The 21,417-nt window shown below is 34.9% G+C and overlaps 1 protein-coding gene across 47 annotated transcripts in view; it reads left to right on the top strand.

Annotated features, from left to right (window-relative positions):
- LOC126742793 (uncharacterized) overlaps positions 1 to 21,417 on the top strand; it is a 255,085-nt gene that overhangs the window by 206,915 nt on the left and 26,753 nt on the right. For 45 of the 47 annotated variants that reach the window (XM_050449953.1, XM_050449852.1, XM_050449861.1 and 42 more), the window contains 15 exons: positions 6,944 to 7,153; positions 7,211 to 7,351; positions 7,403 to 7,498; positions 7,559 to 7,624; positions 7,679 to 7,753; positions 7,808 to 7,861; positions 10,263 to 10,379; positions 10,438 to 10,536; positions 10,590 to 10,637; positions 10,696 to 10,770; positions 10,835 to 10,903; positions 10,970 to 11,059; positions 11,121 to 11,279; positions 12,034 to 12,255; positions 12,313 to 12,405. In XM_050449953.1, coding sequence (XP_050305910.1) covers positions 6,944 to 7,153; positions 7,211 to 7,351; positions 7,403 to 7,498; positions 7,559 to 7,624; positions 7,679 to 7,753; positions 7,808 to 7,861; positions 10,263 to 10,379; positions 10,438 to 10,536; positions 10,590 to 10,637; positions 10,696 to 10,770; positions 10,835 to 10,903; positions 10,970 to 11,059; positions 11,121 to 11,279; positions 12,034 to 12,255; positions 12,313 to 12,405 — 1,614 coding nt within the window. The remainder of the gene's footprint in view (positions 1 to 6,943; positions 7,154 to 7,210; positions 7,352 to 7,402; positions 7,499 to 7,558; positions 7,625 to 7,678; positions 7,754 to 7,807; positions 7,862 to 10,262; positions 10,380 to 10,437; positions 10,537 to 10,589; positions 10,638 to 10,695; positions 10,771 to 10,834; positions 10,904 to 10,969; positions 11,060 to 11,120; positions 11,280 to 12,033; positions 12,256 to 12,312; positions 12,406 to 21,417) is intronic. The other 2 variants (XM_050449600.1, XM_050449615.1) reach the window with 2 other exon arrangements.

Genomic DNA, 21,417 nt, shown 5'->3' with positions numbered 1-21,417 from the left:
TGAAAGATTAACAATTTTATTTTAATTTAAAATGTCTGTCAGCTTTCTAGTTTAAAAAATATATTACTCTAGAATCAACTGTTTCTAGATATATATTATATAGATAGGTCGGTGTACCAAACACCCTGTAGGTATTTGTTATTTTAGGTCGGCTTATCGTGGTACATGCCGGTTCGGAAAATGGCTTTGTTAATAATGCCTGTCTTATATTTAAGGCAGGACTTACGACAGGAGATTATCATGGCCAAATGAATAAAGCCAATTTTACTCGATGGCTTGAAGAAAAACTTCTTCCCAACATCCCTACCAACTCAGTCATTGTGTTTGACAATGCTCCATACCACTCGGCCCAAGAAGATAAAACACCTACTCGATCAGCGTTAAAAATGCAAATGGTGGATTGGTTATCAAGAAAGGGTAGCTATATATAATACATACATATTATGTACATACATACTATACGTAAAATATATTTTTAGGCATAGAACATGATCCTAAATTGAGGAAAGATGACCTCTATAACCTAATATTGCTTCACAGGCCTCCAATAAATCAAAAAAAATATATAATTGACCGAATAATTAAATCACACGGGCATATTCCACTCCGAACCCCTCCATATATGTGTGAACTCAACCCGATAGAATTGGCTTGGGCAAAGCTCAAATATGTAATAAGGAGTCGGAACACAACTGGAGATTTTTCCATAAGGGCCTTAAAGGAGGTGTGTGAGTAAGCCATGTCTTTAATTACGATTGAAGACTGGCAAAAATTTACAAGACATGTTCAAGATATTGAAAATAAGTTTTGGGAAGCTGATGAAATTGTGGAGGAAATTGAACCAATAATTATTACATTACCCCATGATGACAGTGATACTGATACTGATGAGGATGATGAAGATAATGACAATAGTGATACTGATAACGATGCAGGCTGAGATATCAAGACGTAAAAGAATAATCTACCTACGTTTTTCTATCCCTCTTATAAACGTTTTATGCAAAGTAATAAAATGATGATGAAAAGGATATAACAAGTACTAGCCAACAAGCAGAGACACGTGTCGGCGATTAGTATCTTTTATTTTTCTCTGCTTTGTTTTGCGAATATCTCCAATATTTTTTTTGTTTAGATTTTTTCACGCTACCGAATATAGCTTAAATTAAAGGTACTAATGAAGAATGAAATAATTTAAAATTTTGTACTGTAACTTACGGCCTATAGATTTATACATTTGTAAATATCATGTAAGACCAAACAATTAGATATTGCATTTACCGCACACCTATATATTTAAGATTATTTGTTTCTTGTTATATTTTTATCAATATTGTCTTTAGTAACAACTTACAATGATTATGATATTCTAACGTTATGTAATGCACTTTATAAGTTTTTGTTTATGTACTTTTATGCTAAATTTCGTTTTTTTTATGTAAAACTTCTGGAAATTTCATTAGATTGAGTTATGCTGGTAGTAATAACGAATTCCATATCTAAAGGTAAACAAAAAGAAGTTAAATTACTGTACTAAACCGTTTATTAGGTGGTATTGGCTTAGTAGTAGTAGTAGTAGTACTAGTTATAATTTTGGTATGATTTTGTATGTATAATATAAGGGTCTTGGTGAATCTAACTAACATTTTCCACCGTGGCGTGGTGGGGAAAATATCATAGATTTTACTTTAAAATATCATAATTCAACACTCTAAAAAGAGACCTATGAATATTGTATAATGAAAATGAATATTGACCTTCAATTTCAACTCTAGCTGGGTTGCCTCGCCGTCGGACCCCAGTACCTTCTGGAGATGTCCGGCTCACTAACCCAAACATTCTTCAGTTTTAAATGTGGCATGCTGAACGGTTGATAAATAGGTTTCAACAGTAAACAGAAATTTAATGATCTTATTATAAAAAAATTCAATGTTTAAACAGCATAATTCGGATTATCTGACGTGCTCTTTCCCTCGCGATATCCAGGCATCGAGTACGGCACTCTTACTAAACTAAGTAGGTGTATTACAAATTTTGTGTTTTCTTTACTTTTCTTTTATCTCAAACTTCCCTAATCTTGTCTGTCAGGCGTAATCGAGGTGGGTTACGAAAATATACGAACCATATGTACAATGTACATATATCATATCTAAAGCATTTTTTTATTACATATTTACAAATAAAATATTTTAGAAGACCTTAATATCTTACCTACAAATACCTATTTTAAAATTAGAACCAAACCATATTTTTTAATATTTAATACATTCAAATCTGTGTAATCGGTTTATAACATTTCGCACGTCACTGGCCATTTCATGAATGAAATGAGGCGGGTCTAGTCTACAACGACGTTCCCCGCACCGACACCGCTTAGCTACAGATTGGTTGGACAGACTTTAAACCGTCTTGCTTTCTGCCAAGAAGTAAATGGGGATAAGTTTAAACACTTGATACATTAATAAGAGTTTTCACAGTTTATAACATTTTATCCTCCATTTTATCTTAATTTGTAAATAGACGTACTTACTTGCTTTCTTGTTGGTTAAATGTAAATATTTCTGAAACAGTTGAGTTTTGAGATAAGGTGTGTTATACGAAACTTGCTTGGAATTTCGCCTATATTTCATAAATGCAATAAAAAATATAGCATTCCATTTAAAAAAGTGACCGGTGACGTCATATATTTTTTTTCGTTCCACCCTGTATACAAAAATTTATGTGAGATAATGCGCAACTTAAAATAAAAATCGACGGATCCGAGCCTTTTCTCAAAAAATCATGTCTCTAATTTTTATCGAATTTATGCGGAACTTTAGGCGGTCACTGTATAAATTTTGCTTAAAGGCGGTAGGGGTTAAGCAAAGTATTGCTCATTAAATGCGCGGTTTCGTTCTAGAATTTTAACTTGGCAACGAATTCCGGACAATTTCTGGGTGAAAAAATCTAGGGCTTTTCCCTAAACCTTGTTTTTCCCTACTACCCTATAGCCAGACTCACTATAGGTTTAAGACAAGGTGGCTTGGCCGTAGTAGGTTGAGCAATGAAAAACTACTAGGTGTAGCTTTCAATACTCCTGTATTCACAAAAATTAACAACTATTTATCAGTGGCGAAGCGTGAACTTTTCTTTCGGGTAGACAAACAATAAAAATTGTTAATTAGAAAAAAATGTGTATTCAATATTATTCACTTTAATGAAATAGAGAATGAAAGCGCATGAAATATTAACTCAAAGAGAAAAATATGTAGTGATATAAAACAGAAAAAAATAATTACTACTAGCATAAAAAGATAGATAGATAAAAATAAATACTACTTATAAAAAAAACACAACATAGGTATAACCATAACTTATAAATCCATAATATCCATTATTTTAAAATTAATTAAAGACAAATAAAAACACAAGTAAAATACAATTGCCAATATCAAGCAGTCGTGTATAAATAACCCCTAAAATATCCACTAAAAAAATCTTTTCTATACACCCAAAAATAAAAATACTAATTATTAAATTACAATAGCATGCGCCCGTACCAAATGCCAAATGCAGATTCATCAAAAAACAAAACTGAAGATATATTGCGGCCGACCAGATCAAGCGTGTCCATAAACAATAACCCTCAAGAGCATAATAAAATAGCTGGTCGACTTCGATAGACAAAAGCTCAAATGTCTTTCCCGCGAGTAAATTTTGCATACGTAATAGGCTGAATACTGATGCGGCTGGACCTCGGTCACCTGCTTGATGATATGGTTCGACTCTATGCTCCAAATTTCGGAAGACAAATATCAATGTGTCTTCCTGGGGCTCGTATACATTAATTGGGTGTCAGTCCTGCATTTTTATTTTAATTGGTGCATCAGGCGGGGCGCGCTTTAGATATTATAGATAGATAGATAGATATTATAGCCGTTTAGATACTATATAAGAATAGTGAGGAGAGCGACTACATTCTGTGTTATTTTTTTTTAATTTGAATTCAACAACTACATGAAATAATTACGTAATAAATTAATGAGAAATAACTGGATAATTTTGGGTAGACAGTGTCTACCTTGTCTACTCGTACGCTTCGCCACTGCTATTTATACAAGGTGTGCCAACAAAAAGTTCTATAGCAAAGGTGTAGGGTTGACAAAAACCTACGAAGTAAAAATATTTTTATGTATACTGGGTGTGTCACAAAAAAGTTACTATAAAATATGATTTTTTTTAAATGGTACGCCCTGTATATTATGGTACTAAAATATGAGGCAAAAAGAGTACTTTACTTTGGTATAACGTTTTTAAAATTTCCGTGCGGCGTTGCAACGTAATTAATTTTTTTATGTTATTTTTTGCCTTTTCCTCTAGGCTGACTATGATAATTTGTAATTTGTTAATACAGGGTGTTTTTAAAGAACTTTCAAACTTGCTAAAATTAAATACGCAATAGCTCAAATTTTTCAAATGGAACACCCTGTATATTTTTATCTAATTAAGTTTGTCCCTCGAATACTTTCATTTTTTATTTAATATGTTCTATAGCTAAACCAAGTACTTTTTGAGATATTTAACTTTTCTGCAAAATACTATGCATAAAATGGGTATTCTAGCCATTGCGAAACGGGAAGAACATAGTGAGGAGGAGCGCCTTGCTGGAAATATATTTCAGACGATGAGTTTCCAGATGAATGGATAGGGCGAAAGGGGCCTATAGGATGGCCTGCTAGATCTTCTGATATAACGCCGTTAGACTTTTTTCTATAGGGTCATTTGAAATCTATTGTATTTACTCCCCAACCTGGAAGTTTGGATGAAATTCCGCCAAGGCATCATCGACAGCTGCCATGATATCCCACAACATGTTTTTGAAAATGTCCGTTATTAAGATAAACAAAGATTTTTCTAATTTTCTTGAAAACGAATCGACCTATTTAAAAAAATCAAACGTCAAAACAAAAGACTATAAAAGACCTTTTAAACAAGCTATTTCACGATTGCCATTTAAAATTTTTAAGAGTGTTAACCCTGGGGGGCAATGGGTGAAAAGGGGTGAAGTAATTTTAGGTTAGAAAGTTGTCCCCCTTGACAAACCTTTTGACGTATTTCGGCGTTTTTTTTTTAAACAGTGGTTTTCGATAAATCCGTGGTGGGAAGTTTTCAAGTGAACACCCTGTATGTTCATAGGAACTTTTTATCTTAAAATCGATCCAGGAATCACCCTCTTAAGTATTAGCACGTCTTTAAGGAACACCTTGTATATTAAAGTGCATTAATTTTAACGCGATTCTTAAATAACTGCTAGAAAAATATTAAAACTAATGCAACTATCTTAAATTCTTAACTAAATGTAAGTTTCTATTTGGGTTTTGTAAACATAACCTCCAAAAAAACTTTAATCGTTTCGTGTCCCTACAATTGGCACCACTGAAATTTGTAAGAGTGACCAACATCAAAAGGACAAAATTACGCAAAATGGCGGCTCCCTGGCAGTGGTCATTAATTTTTCAATGGATTGGCAGCCCAGGTATATTTATTAGGTTCGTTCATTTAATGCATTGGTTATCCGTCAATGTCTTTGAAATTTGCTCCGCTGTTTCCAGTGTCGCATATACAAAACTATATGTTGCCATGTTGCTTTCAGGTTAGGAAATGCGTACTTCGCTATTTTGTTTAAATAATTGGAACTGGTTGGGTTGGGCTGGGTTCGGTAAATATAGAAAAATACGGGATCCTTTGATAAGTGACAACATACATTTGACACATTATGATTTACACTTTAAAATTAATTTTTGTCAATTAATTAACGACTCGATTTTTAGAAAGTAATTCGAGGTTGCCACAATGTCAAACTCAGCTGTACTTTAATTTTTCTCAACCAAAATTCATAGTGATGCGGGCATTTAATAAAAAGCTTTGTTTTAAATAAAACTACATATGGCAAGTGATAAATGAGAGTTAATGCATTGGTCATTTGTCAAGTGACAGTTGACGTTTAATGCATACCTGGACTGCTAATGCATATGGTCACAATGCCCAAAAATGACTGCTGACCCACTGCCTGCTGACCGCTATTTTTATAGTGGTTGTGACCTTTTGAGGTTGGTCACTCTGAACATTTTTAGTGTTGCCAATAAAAAATAACGGTAATGAATGTTGACATGTGTGTAAGGCGGATTGCCTAGTTTTTGGCGATTTGTAAACGACGCTTGGGTATATACAGGCGATGTATCTTCCTCCTTATTTAATACGTAAATAATGTATCACCATCTTGAATTCACTGTTTCTCAAAACCGATTTATTGTGAATTGTCTGTCTCTGTTGTTTATGATAGAATAATACATTTTTACTATATAAACCCTTGCTGATTACAAACCCTCATAAAATCATCTATATTTTAATATTTATAGATGGTTGTACCTATGATTGTATGTTATTGAAGTGTTTGTCAACTGAATTAGTTAAGTAAAAATTTAAATGAAGATCATCACTTTCATGGTATTAGGATTTATAAAATTTAAGTTTAAGATGCAAGATTATCAGAATCATAAAACAAATTTAAAATATTTGTTTGTGCATGCATCTATCCGTTAATTGAAACTTTGTCTCTATTTAGGTGAGGTTTACTTTCTTTCACAAATTTTAACGAATTTCTTAAAGAAGTACAAGAAAAAACAGATCTTTCTCTCTCTTAAATTCTTAACTAAATATAACTTTCTATTTTATATTTGTAAACATAACCTCTCAAAAACTTTAATTATTTTGTTTTCCTACAATTGGCACAACTGATATTTGTCAGAGTCACCAACATCGAAAGGACAATCACGCAAAATGGCGGCCTCCTAATATTAGTCGTTTACTTTTCATTGCAGTCCAGGTATATTTATTAAGTTCGTGTTCTCAACGCTATTCCGTTCAGGACCGTAACTCGTACTAAGTGTTTCATTCATTATAGAACCTAAAACCGAGCTAAATGAAGCAAAACCATTGACAAAAGGCCCAATAAGCAAATCAGACACTCACGCCATGCAAATACAACAAACAGTGAATCGACCCACTGGTAATAAACGGAGGGTTCCCCGGGGAGGCAACCAACAAAGTCTCGGTATTGGAGATTCCACTTCGCATCTGTTGGAGCCTGTGTGCGACTCTAAATGTACCATGAGTAAGTAAACACCAATAAGTAAATAAAAAAACAGACAAAATAAATAAATTTCTATAGTACCAAGCCAAGGAGTCTCATCTATGAGTGATGGCTCCTCGTCAGTTACGAGTCAAGTGCTCTCGGTGTTGCCCAGCGTACTGGTATACTCTGACTTTATAGAGAAACCGCACGATCATTGTGAAGATTCATGCCTTATGGGTACACCCTGTATATTTTCTGTATGCTCAATGCTTAACGTATTCCTTGTAGATATGAAATCGGAAGAACTGAAACAGGCCAGAGATTTACCGGAATCTATTTTACCGGCTTGTTGCCTCAAAGAGATGGACCGTGAAATTCTAAACAGTATTAACTAGTCGTAATAATTGCCCTAAAATATTATTAAAATATTATTATTATTTTTAGTGATAAACCCATCTGATGATTATACACAATCTATTACCAGTAAATGTGACACATTATGCGATATGAGTATGTTAAACTTCATATTTTAATAACCAGAATAATTTTTCTATTATTTTTAAGTATCTACTGTCAAACCACCACAAGAAGTACCGGTGGAGGTGCACCCCAAATCCTGTGATCCATCATGTCATATTGGTATTAATTAATTTTTTTATGTAATTACCGAAGAGTAAATTGTGTTTTTTTAAGCTTCCGAAATGCAATCAATATTGCAAGCTGGGCCCGAGTCCTACACTGAGATCCGTAAGATATTTTTTTTTAAAGTAAGACCTCTTAACTGTCACTTGTCAAACTACAATCGGTGTCGCCATCTATATCGATATAGAAAAAAACAATAAAAAGAAGGCTGGATCACCGGTTTGACAGATGGCTGCTGTCAGATCTTTTTCATCCTCTACTTTTGACCTTTTTTTTAACTAGCGAAGAGGACATCAATATTTTCATCTCTTTATCTTTATCGTGTATGATATCTAAATTAAAATTTATTCCGTCAGCTGTCACACTGTTAACGGATGACAGATGACAAATGTTAAATTAAATGTACGTTTTTAGCATCAACAAATCAAGGTTCTAAAGTAACACAAGAAACTTCTGAGTTATTCAGTGAAAAGCACATTCAGTCTCGAGCTGTGATATGTAAAGTTGGTTATAATATTAAATTGCTTATATATTAAAATTTAATATTGGCCGAATTATCGGAGTCTTGGCAGCTTTCAAAACCGTCGAATCCAAATGTCAACTGTCAAAAATATTATTTGTGCCCTCTCAGCAGTCTTCTTTGACAGATGTCAAGTCTTATTTTTTATTACAGTTTAACCTGCAAATAAATTTAAATTATTGTCATCTCGCTTTAAATAATATGTATTATAATTTAGTTAATATTTGTGAAAGTTATTTAGGGTTTTACAACTGTAACAGTAACAACAACAAACTGATCGAACACAATTGTCAATTGTCAAAGTCATTTCACAAGCCTTTTTTTTTCTTTTGTGCCTTACCAGCAGTCTTCCTTCGTGGTTTTTCGAGGAGTCTTGTTTGACACCCGTCAAGTTTTCTTCTTTATTATTCGTCGCCCTCTGCTGTAATTAATTTTTAATTATTGTGGTCTCACTTCAAATATTAGTGGAAATTATTTAGAGTTTGACACTATCAAACGAATCACGAATCTCACTGTCAACTGTCAAAATCGTTTCAGTAGGCTTCTTCTTCTTCTTCTTTTTCATTCGTGTCTTCTTTGGTGGTTTTCTTTAAAGACTGTCATGCCTTCTTTTTTAGTACTCGTCGTTCTTTACTGTAAACAAGTTTTAAGCTATTATATTTTTATTTTCAATAAGTAATTAAAAATTAACGTAATTAATTTGCTGTCAAAGTCATTCCTACGTGACTCATTTTTTACTGCCAATTCTTCTTCTTCTTCTACGCTCATCATTTTCTAATGTAATTTATAATTAAATAATTAGCATCCTCACAAGAATCCAAGGTTGTACAAGAATATTTAAAGGGTTTAACTGAACAACAGCTACTGCCCTGCTTCATGTCTTTATTTCAGTGCCTGAGGAAACTAGAATTAAACTAGCGAAACGTCGCACTATACTAATAGTGTTTGATTCTTACTTTTAAGTTTCGATGAGCAATAACATTTTGCAAAAAAATTATTCGTGGCATGATATCAGTCAACTGTCAAAGTGGTCGATTTTGTCGTCCATATTTGACAGTTTTGACAAGAAACAGCTGGAAAGTCTTCTATTGCAATTAATTTGTAATTATTGTCATCTCATTTGGAATATTATCTTTTAGTATAATAGTATACAGCGTAGTGTCACGGTGCTTTTCCGTGTTACTGTTCCACCAGGCATTCTTGGCATTGGCGGGTCTCCGACGAATTCTTCTGCTTTTAATTATCCTTCATATTCTTCTTCTTTATTGCTCATCGTTCTCTACTGTAAATAATTTTAAATGGTTGTTCTTACTTCAAATATTAAATAAGTGATTGAAAATCAATGTAATTTATTTGACAGTTCTCAAAATAATTTCTTATATCTTTCTAATCAATCGGAATTTTGTTTTTTAGGCCTAAACTATTTATGCCCTGACAGCTGTCACCTGTCAAAGAGTTCGACCTCGTCGGCTATATTTGACGGTTTTGACAGGAGACAAGTCTTCTTCTTTATTATACATTATTAACGTCTAAAATTAAAAAATACCTCTAAAGAATATTTTCTTATTAGCAGCTACTAAACAAGAATTGTTAAGGTTTGACAGCTGCAAAAGGCGTCAAACATTACCGTCAACTGTCAAGAACATTCAACATTGAATGAATTCTTCGGCTTTTAATTATCCTTCATATTCTTCTTTTTTATTGCTCGTTGTTCTTTACTGTAAATAATTTTAAATGGTTGTTTTACTTTAAATATTAAATAAGTGATCAATGTAATTTATTTGACAGCTCTCAAAGTAATTTCTTATAAGTAGACAATCGGAATTTTATTTTTTATGCCTAAACTATTTATGCCCTGACAGCTGTCAACTGTCAAAGAGTTTGATCTATAGTTGACAGTTTTGACAGGAGACAAGTCTTCTTCTTTATTATACGTTAATAACGTCTAATATTAAAAAGTACCTCTCAATAATATTTTCTTATTAGCATCTACCGCTACTTATGATTCGATCATTAAACCAGAATCTTGTAATCTGCTTGAATCTGTGATGACAGCTGAAACACCGACTTGTTGCGATAAGATTCCAAAAATTAAACAAAAAAGTAAGTCAGTATACTAGCATTGTTGCTTATCCTGAAATTTAATGATTTTTTCCCTAAGCATCGGCCATATTAGTGGCTCAGAGCAGTAAGCTAAAGTCTGAAGAGATGATGAACGTGAACTATACGGTCCTCGCAAAGAGTAGGGAGGACGTGAAAAGTAAGCAGAATGAGTGTTTTCCCTTTTCTACCAATTAATTCCTTTTTTTGCAGTGTCGTCACCTAAAAATGGTGTAGATTGCTGCGATGATCTTATGCAAGGTATAACACCACTATTAAAAAAAAACAAATCAATTTTAACTTAATAAATAATAAATAGGGCAATCGGTCCCACTCTGCTGCGCTCGACCAATATCCGAGGAAGTCTTAAATGTCAACTATACGGTACCCGAAGGTAAGCGCCAAAGTTTGAGTTTGACAGGTGACAGCTGTCAGGTGTTTTTTTTTTAAATTTTAAGGGGATCCCGAGAGCATCCATGAGAAAATCAAAAGGCTCAAAGGCAGATGCCAAGTAAAGTGTAATTATGGTAAAATTTTTACTTAAAATGAATTAAAACAAAAAAAAAATTACATACATTTTAATTTAATAAAAGACATTAGTAAAACCGAACAGAACACAAGAGAACCGTCGCAAGTGACCGTGAAAAACGCATCCGAAACTGCTGCAGATGGGGCAGTTGCCGGTACGCGCGCACTCTTGAAGATGTTTGATGTATACCGTTAGAAACGTTTGATTTTTTTTAGTAGTGGTGTTGAAGGTCCGCAATGATTCGAAACTCTCCTCAAAGAATTATCAGTTGAATACGGATATATCGACTAATGTCCCAAAGAATCCCGTGATCTTCGATAGGGCCGTTGAGGTCAGCGAGTTTAAGACGGGGGCAATCGCCAATGATGAGGATGGTAAATATATTCTCATAATAATTTTTTTCAAAATTTGCCAAAATATTCTTGATTTTCGCGAGTTCTATGGAAAATTGGATCGATGTTTTTTTTTAGCTTCCATAACTTTCCAAACAACTTTTATTTGAAATATTGTCCTTTCAAATGTATTTTTCCAAAAAATGTTATGCGCCCACTATCTTGTAAAAAAATTAAGTTGATGATGTTTTCTTCGAAACGAAACGTCGTACGAAAAATCTCGCAATATTATTTTTTAGAGCTTAAAGAATGGCCATCAGAAAGTGTCTTTTGTTTTTCCATATCTCTTGAAATAACTCTAGAAAAAATAAAAACAAAATCGGCAAATTTCGGTTTTTCTCGAATGTCTCCTGATCTACTCAAAATTTTAAAACTTTCTAAACGGCGTATTGTTAGGCTCTAAAATGCTCAACTTTTCTCTAATTTAATCAACCTCGTACCTCCTATAGCTGCCGAGATCCACATGATAGATATCCTTATCTTGGACACACTGTATAAAGGCTTTATTTAGTGTAACAAATTACCTGTGATTAATAACACGTGTGGTAATTTAAACCAGTTCAAAAGACTTTTAAAAACCTTTGCTTCTTATAACTGTATTCTTAGCCCATTCATATATTCCATTTCTGACAATTTTAAGTTAAAAAAACTACATTACTCCATGATTACTAAATAAAAAATAGAAATTTAAGAAAAAAAACATAAAAATCAATCTGATTATTAACAAATACTTTAGATACCGACCAGTACTACGTTCCTCTAACAGGTTCGATAAAACCTTCCGAGCTGCAAGCCGATCAGTTAATGAAAGCTCTACAAGCCAAACTGGATAAACAATTAAACAATAAGGAAAACCCTCTGGATGATCACAGAAACAGTGAAAAACCCGACCAAGTAGTTCCTACGAAGCCGGACCAAGTGGTGCCCAGCGAGGTGGATATCGATTGTAATCAATCAGGTATAGTGCCGGTTTTGCCTCACTCCCTTTCAAGTTTTATTAAAATGACTATTTTAGTGCCGATTATTCAGAGGGTACCGGAATCTTTGATGGCGAAATATCACGTGAATGAAACTAGGAGTGCCAACCTGAACTGGATATCGGTGTCGAGTAAGTTTGCTTGGGAAGGGGATTTTTTTTTTGAATAACATTTTTAAAATGTAACTTAGAGCCAGGCCTGATTTTACGGTGAAATTTTATTGACTGATTCATTAGGAAATTTCATTGGGTGGTGTAGTAGTAGTAATAGTGGTAGTAAGGGTGGGTTCATCCATAATCCATCTGTGTAAGGTCCAGGGACCGTATTTTTGAAACCATTCGACTTTGATTCGCATACGAAATTAGAGGATTTCGCACGAAAAATCGATATTCGTATTTTCGACCGCTTCGTATGCGAACATTTTCGCATGCGGTGTCTCGAATGGGTATATACCATTCGAATTTCAAAGTTCGTGTGCGATTCTGCCGCTTGTCTTGTTTTGATTTTAAACTAGCTTTGTTTTTTTTCTTAATTTGTGAGTTGGTTAAGTTTTTTTGTAGTGTTTTCTTGTTGTTTATTGAAAAAAAAATAAGAATATTCAAATAGCAAGATTAAACAATATTGTGCAAAGAAAAGTCGTCGATGCACTGGAAAAGACTAAAACTCTGGCAGATAGAAGGAATAGGATGTACTCTTCATTTCTTGACCCATTTGAAATGTATTCAGATTCTCAATTTAATAATATAGATTAAACAAGCCTATTACGATGATGTGCTCTTTATGTGCTCCAGAGACTGTGTAAGTGTGTAATCTGTCCGCTAGTTTTATCCACAAGGCTTGTGCAGTTTTAGCCGAAAAATTTTGGGTGAATTTGCCCGAATTCCGGGTGCTCTTCCATAAATGAAATTAGTTCTTTCTTTCGCTCGCTCGACACAAAACCGCAATATTTTTTATATTTTTGAATTGATTTAAAAAAAAAGTCAATTCGCAAAAACCCAAGAAACGCCATGAAAAAACCTCAAAATTCCCTGATGTTTTTAAACTTAAATTTTAGGTTAGGTTAAATCTTTATTGTCTTCATCCCGGTTGACACGGCCTCCAATAGCACTCGACTTTGCTACGTTGCCACTACATTTCATGTTCGCATGCGAATGAAATTTCGAGTGCTGTTCAAAAATGCACTTTTTAATTCGTAATTCGCGAATTTTGCCGCTCGACTTTGTTCGCATTCGAAGATTCTCGCATGGTTTCGAAAATACGGCCCCAGTTCAGAGATCTATTAGAATCTTTGATGTGTCGCAGATGCCGCACTAAATAGTCCGTGCGCCTATGTCGTATTTATTATCGCATGATATCATGTTTAAATGGCAACATTTTATATAATTTATCTATGAAATAATTTTAAATATACGTAAAACCCCGCGTTTTACATTATTTTTTATTTTGCATTCAAAAATGTTCATTTTTAGAAAGAAAATAATATCAAAAAATTGACTACGGACTAAAATCCAAGCATCTTACAAAACCTTTTAAAGACTCCCAGCACTCACAGACTCTTCTCAACTCTTTTTAGCTAGTCTATTAAACAAAGATAAAACACCTGCGTTCTGGCGATTCCTACTTTAGGCTGTGCAAGTGATTGTGTATCTCTCTCTATCCCACTGATTTTAAGGATTACGGGGCCGTACCAAGATAAATTTTTGGGCTGTTTTTGTATTACTTTCGTCGTGTTTTTAAGGAGAACTTTAAGGATGGGTCTATCGCCTTTAATAGTTGGGAGTGTGTTTTTTTTATTTGTGTTATTAAACTATTTGTAAATTTTTTTTGTATCTCGTGTAATTGGGTGTCCTATCTGTTTGAAATATATTACAATTTATTTTTATTTATATATTTATTATTAATTTACTTGCTTGAAATAATTCAAATTTAATTCGAGGCTGGATTGTCTCACAAAAAATAGAAATTGCCTAAAATCTAGAGTTCAAAAAAAATAATAAAATATAAAAATAACTCAATATACTAAATTTAAAAAATAAAACTTTTAGAAAATAATCAAATTTTTATACTACAATATGTTAGTTCATTAAATTTAAAATAGACCCATGATGATTTTACTGCCCAAAATTGACAAAAACACATTTCTATTTTATTTGTGGTTTCACCCTACTGCCTGAAATTTAACAAAATGTAACATTAAAATCACAAAGTATGGAAATCATTTAACCTGCTAACAACTGATAAATAAAATATTAATTATATTAATCTCGATTATTCAAAAGGATTTGATGGTATGGATTGTTCATTCTAAAATTAGTACTATGTTTTTAATAATGTTGTGTTTGTCATTTAATAATGTTTTCTCTGACGCTAAACGTATTGATTCGGATGTGCCACAAGGGTCAATCCTAGATCATTTCTCCTAATATACACTGTTGATTTACCAAATGTGAGGAATTCTGAATATGCTGATGACACCTAAGCTATAACCATAACTACACTTAATAAGTCAATACTCAAAAGAACATAATTTAATTATCAATTCTTACCCTAGATTTGTTATTATATCTAAAGACCTTAAAATGATTCGACCCTGGGATAATAAATAAATCTCAATACCCAAAAAAAGGAATTTATATAATTTGAAGACAAACCAAAACATTTTACCCTTTTGTGTCAAAAAGTAAAATGTTTAATGCCTTAATCCAGAGAATAAATAGGTCTAAGTACTTTGTACCACCTATTCTCGCATCACTTATTATAAACACCCCACCGATAGCACTAAATACTAAACTTATTAAATGAAAATTTTTGGTTAAAATGATTTTATTTACTTAAATCTTATCTTTTAATTAAATATTATCTATTAACTATCCTGAATTTCTAACTTTATAAAACCAAAGCCAAAAATCCCGAATAATAAAATTTTAAATACAAATAAATTATAAGGTCGGACCTGTGCAACTTTTTACGCTTCAGTGACTGCGACTGAGGTCAGACGTCTAACGAAATAGTACGTGGGTATCTGTAGTCAAATCTTACGAATCAAGTGTATAAATTTAAAAAAATATATTTAAAATATTTATTTATTTGATGGAACGATTAAATATCGCTTAGAATATTACTGTATGACTCTTTCCACATAAAATTTTGCGATTTAAACATACATGCCATGTTACAATACAAGCAACACCGGCACACGGACTATTCGCGGCATATCAAAGATTCTAATAAATCTCTGAACTGGACTTTACCAGGCCTGGAAACCCTTTCCCTTGTCGGGATTTCGACTTGAAACCCCATCTTTAACACGTTGAATCACAGTACAGATATTTAGAAACTGGTTAAAAATGGCACTACTATTTTTTAACAAATTTTTCATTAGAATGCGAAGTTAAACCTAGAAAGTTCTTAGAAATTAAAAAAATATATGTATTTTTCTAACTTACGCCGATAGACGTCCTGTCCATTTTTAGGTAAATTTTTTGTTGTAAATTGACACAACGCCAATAGACGCCTAAATACAAAAAGAAAAATGTATGGTATTTGTATTCAAATAAAACCAAAAACAGACAAAAAAAGTTTTATTCTAAAACAAAAATTTTTCGAAAAAGGTATTACAAAAAATAGAATACCTACTTAGGTAATAACTAAAAATATTTTATTCCTGGCTTGTGTGCCATTCTTCAAAACAACTTGGGCACAGGGGTGGTTTTTTCCTACAACCCTGACATCTATAGCTTGTTTCTTTTCGTACCTTATTCTCGGTACACATTCTGCACTTTAAAAATATGAACTTTTTCTGAGACTGGCCGCCAGGAGCTGCCCTGGGATTCTTTCAGGCCAATGACATTGCAATTCTTGCATTGTATTATTGTCTTGATTGATATGAAGATTGTCATTAGTCTGTGTTGGTTTAAAGCGACGACTGTTATGCTTTTGATGGCCGTGCAGTGCAGTACCATATCTCGTCCCTCAATATCAGTGGGTAGATTGATAAGGGATTTAATTAATTCATCTCTAAACTGCACAAAACGAAATTTACGCGAATTCCTTTTGCAATATTTTCTATATAGAAAAAAAAAAACGTTCCATGCACTTAACCAAGTATATTATAACCTTTTTTTAGCATCTCATTGTTTTTTTTGTAGCGTTGTAAGTTGACATCATCTGATCAATTCCCGACATATTATGTTTATTATATGTTGCTACTTCTTCGGGCTTATTTTTTTCCTTACCAAAATTATTTTTGACTGCTATCATTCGTGGATGGGTTTTAATAGTAAGCACTAATACATCTCGCTTATCTTTCCATTTCGACACATAAACTTGATTTTTTCGCATCCAAAAATGCTCAATTTTTTTGAAACGTCTAATTTTGGATTGCCCCGTCGATTGGACCTGAGAGTACCATTACTATAAGTCCTGAATTTTAAAAGTTTTTCGGATAAAGGTATGCTATTATAGTAATTGTCCATGTAGTGCATGTCACTTAAGTAAATAAGATTGCATCAGCCGGAGAACTACTTTTTCTGTCACAGTATGATTACCAGTTTCTCCATTATTAGCATTAGTATTATTGACACTCCTGGAACCACTGTACATTTCTAGGTTTAGCACGTATCCATCAGATGTTGTCAGCTCATAAAACTTTATTCCAAAACGAACTTTTTTGTTTTTTATGTATACTCTAAATCCCAGCCTCCCTTGAAAATGTAATAAAGATTCGTCTAAGGATAATTCTTTGGTAGGTCCACACGAATTTTGATACTGAGTCACAAGCATATCTAACAGCGTCTGAACTTTCTCCTTTCCCTTCGAATTTGGTGGCGAAGAGCACAGAATCCTTAGAATCTGTTCAAATCTTCTAGAAGACATAACAAATGGAAATATAGGGTAGTAAAAAAGTACATCTTTGTAGGAAAAAAACGACGAACATTGCTCATTGAAACTTCACCTTGAAGTAAACAAAAAAATTTCCAAAAAAGGTTTTCATTTCATCGATAGTTATCGGTCCATAATTGGTTGACCTGTGTTTCTTATTTTGGGTCTATTTGTTTGCCCTAGTAGCTTTCCATAGTCGTTTGAACACTGAACCACATACTCCAATATCTGTGGCGTAAATAAACAGTTAAATACATCGAGGGGAGTGAAATTTTCGTCAATATTTATTTTAGCTCCTACACTACTTTCATTGAAATCAAAATTGGGAATGGGTGCTGTTGTAGTTTGCCATAATGATTCGGGATCATCGTCATTATTCTCCCTTTCAGCATCTGATAACTAGGGGCTATCCAGTCCTGATATACCGCTTTGGTATATCAGGACTGGATAAGGTTTGGGTTAGTAAGATTGCTTGTTTTGAGCTTGGGCCTGGTTTTTTCGCATCGCTGTCTGACGAATCATTTGGTTAATAATCAGGATCTGATCCATCATTGCTATCTTGATATGGATCAACTTCCTCATCGCCACTAGAAAACTCATCCCATAGTTTTAGCAAATTTTGCTGCTCTCGTTCATACGGATCGCCGGCACCATTCATCTGAAACAAATAAAACTCTTTAATGTCAGATAAAAGCATTAGGTACATGCTAAACCAATCATGTTACAAAACTCTTATAATGAAAAGTGGCCCAGCGAGGTGGATATCGATTATAATCAATCAGGTATAGTGCCGGTTTTGCCTCACTCCCTTTCAAATTTTATTAAAATGACTATTTTAGTGCCGATTATTCAGAGGGTACCGGACTCTTTCACGTGAATAAAACTAGGAGTGCCAACCTGAACTGGATATCGGTATCTAGTAAGTTTGCTTGGGACGGGGATTTTTTTTTTGGAATAACATTTTTAAAATGTAACTTAGAGCCAGGCTTGATTTTACGGTGAAATTTTATTGACTGATTCATTAGGAAATTTCATTGGGTGATGATGATGTTATGCACTGTCCATCCGGGCTAGCTTTCACTGCTCTTGCCGGTCTTTTAAGTAGATCCTTTGTCTAGATTAGGCGCCTTTTTTTTATAATTCTGGGTCGCATCTAGGTGCTTGGACTTGTGACTCACTCGGAGAATAGGAACCGACTAGTCGGGATCGGGTTTAGGTTTGGTTACTTGTATTTATGAGGTCTGGGTGAGATGTTATTGGACGCGAGCCTGCGAAACAGACCACGCCGCCTCAGACCACGGAACTTTTGGCTGGTGAGAAAAGGTCGGGCGGAGGAGTGAACGTATTAGTCTTTAACGGTGTTTTGGATGATGTTTGGGTTTTTGACGTTAGGTTTGGGTTTTATGTGGGGTTTTCTGGTTAGTGCGGATGGGTTTTAGGATTTGAGCACCCAAGAAAGAAAAAAAACGGATACTGTGGGGACTTAGATCTCGGCTCCTAACAATAGTTTAAACGCCGGGTTTGAGTTTAGTTTTTCCAGTTTTGCCATCAGGGTGTCGATTTTTTTTCCAACATCCCTTCAGGCAAACTTAGAAGATTTAAGAGGCTCATGTTATTGATTGAAAACTCGGGACGTTTAATATGCGATTTTGTAGTGCCCTCCTTTGGCTCCGCCCTCCTGGTATTAGATTCCGTGTTGGTCTTTCTTAACGTCTCGGCGAAGTTTTTTTGTTTGTTTATGTTTTTTATGTTTGGATTTTTTAGGCAGCGCCAATAGCTCGCCGAATGGTCGCCACCGCAATTGTAACACTCGGCCGGTGTTGCTCTGTCTTTTTCATACTCTGAGTAGTGGTGTTCTCCCTTGCATTTATGGCAACGCGACTTTGCGTTGGAATTGCTCATGACATGTCCGTATTCCTGGCAGCGATGACACTGCATAATTTGCTTCCTGTTTTTTATTGTGTGAGTCCTTAAGCGCTCAACACGGACATTTTCAATTTCAAATACGGCCCTTCTGCTCTTTAGGGACGAGGAACCTGATGAGGTCCGTGGGCCTTCGGCGACCTGGGCCGGTTTTAAACCAACCCAGCTCCTCAGGCTCGAACCCCATCATTCTGAGTTCCTCCTCCACTTCTTCCAGTTTGAAGTTCTGATCCAGCCCCCTCAGTATAACATTCAATTTTGATAATTGAATGAATGAATTTGAATAGAATCGTGATCTTTTGATCTGTAAACACTTCGATGTGGACACTGGTTCGGCGTTTTTGTTTACGGTTTTGTGTAGGCCCGGTCCTGTAAGTCCTGCAAGTCCTGGGTGATTACAAGGGACGACGTCCCTTGTACTCACCCAGCGAAGGACCAGCGGTTTTACAAGAAAACACATGAATTTCTTTCTATTTAGAATTTACTTTCCAAACAGCTACACTACTAAATATTAAACACGTAATTAACGGTTTCCCGTTTTACAAATTCACAAATTTCTAGCGACGGCAACTCAACTGTTAGGGTACGTACTATGTGCTAAAATACGAAAAGCGCGAGAGAAAGGATGCTGCGTGCAGCGTGTGACGTAACCCAATTACAGGTTCAGAGGCGACTGGCTGACTTATTTGTCTTGCCCTGCATAAAAATATATTTTTTCCGGATAGATAGCCGTTCTGACGCTTGCAAGTTGAGACTCTGTCGGCGGCCTATGTATGATTTCGCGGTTGTCGATCATGATTTACTTATTTCATATTAAATTAAATTAAATCCAAACAGAATTCCATTCCCTCTTCCTTGAGTAGTTCTGTAAGTGCTCTGTGGTCTTTGGAAGTTTTGGGGAAGAGCGCTAATCCCAATCTATCTTTTTGGACTTTTGTAATGTTAATTTTGTTGTCACAAAATAATTTATATTTTGTGGCCCAGTTTTTAGTGTCTCTTAACACTACCTTGGGTACTTTATTATGTTAGGATCAACACTCTTCCCTTTACCCGCTAAGGAGAGGTTGTTTAGGGGCATGTATAAAGGGTCTCTTTTGAGAGTGGGATTTTCAATGGGGATTTGGATGGGTTTTAGGTCCGCCGATGTTGAGGGGACTGACTCCCTGTTTGTTTTTTTTCCCAGGGTTAACCGGTTCCGAGGCCGGCATGTCACCGTCTTGTGAAGGCGGAGACATGCCCGCGTCTTCCCTAGTTCTTTTCTTTTTCTGTTCGCTTGTGTTTTTGTCGCTAGTCAGCCTCCCCCCTGCACCGTCTGGCGCTCTTCGAGCTTGGCGTTTTTGTTAGTAAGGGCTTTGATTTCGTTCATTCTTCCCTCGAGTTTACAATTTAAGTCCGAGATCTGCTCATTAAGAGAATGGTTTTCTGAGATCAACTTTTTTATTTTGTAGCCTGATAGTAGTAAGTTGTAATTTCTCGGTTAGCTGAGAGTTTTGAAGTTTAACCTCTTTTACATTACACTCGATCAGCAAATCTCTTTCCCGAATTATTTCCTCGAGTTTGCGTACTCTTTCCTCGCTTTGCCTCAACTCCGCAGACTGGAATGGCGCTTTGCCAGCTCCCAGGTCGGGATTTGGGGTGATTTTTAAGGTTTTGGACAATCTGGGGTCAGTTCGGGATTTTGTTTGGGGTTTTAGGAGCTTTGAGGAGTCGTCCTGAGTCTTACCCCGCTCTATCTCTAGTCTGCTTCTTGATCTACTGTCCTCGCTTTTCCTGGACCTGTCTGGTATCCATCAGATAGATCCATTTTGTTCTCGTCCTCTTTTTTATTCCGGCGTGGTTTTTGCTCCCCCACTGACGATGGGGGGCGAGAAGACGTCTTTCTCCGCCGTTTGTTCTTGAGCCGTCTCTGGTTTGTGAATTGATGGGTGTATCTCGCTGTTTGCTAACTATTTGCTCTGCTCAACTGCGTATGGCGTCTACTGAGGTCGCACTGCAACTAGTTTGCTGCATATCTCGTCAATTTGAGAAAGAAAAGATAGGTGTTGGTCTATTATGCATCCCAGAAACTTAACTGACGATTCACAGACAATTGAAATAGTATCCAAATCTACGGAAAAATTCTGAGACTCGAACACATTCTTTGAGAAACTTATGCATTTAGTTTTTTCCAAATTTATTTTAAGGTGATTTCCCTCACACCAATCGCTAAACTTTTTTATGATAGAGCAGGCTTTGAATTCGATTTCCTCCATACTTTCTTCTGTAACTACAATATTAGTATCGTCTGCGTACGTGAACAATTTAACATCGCCAATGAATTCTGAGAGATCGTTAACATA

This window comes from Anthonomus grandis, chromosome 1 (assembly GCF_022605725.1).
Source record: "Anthonomus grandis grandis chromosome 1, icAntGran1.3, whole genome shotgun sequence".
NCBI classification, from domain to species: domain Eukaryota; kingdom Metazoa; phylum Arthropoda; class Insecta; order Coleoptera; family Curculionidae; genus Anthonomus; species Anthonomus grandis.
The sequence above is the reverse complement of the archived record's forward strand: the minus strand, read 5'-3'. Positions and strand labels throughout refer to the sequence as shown.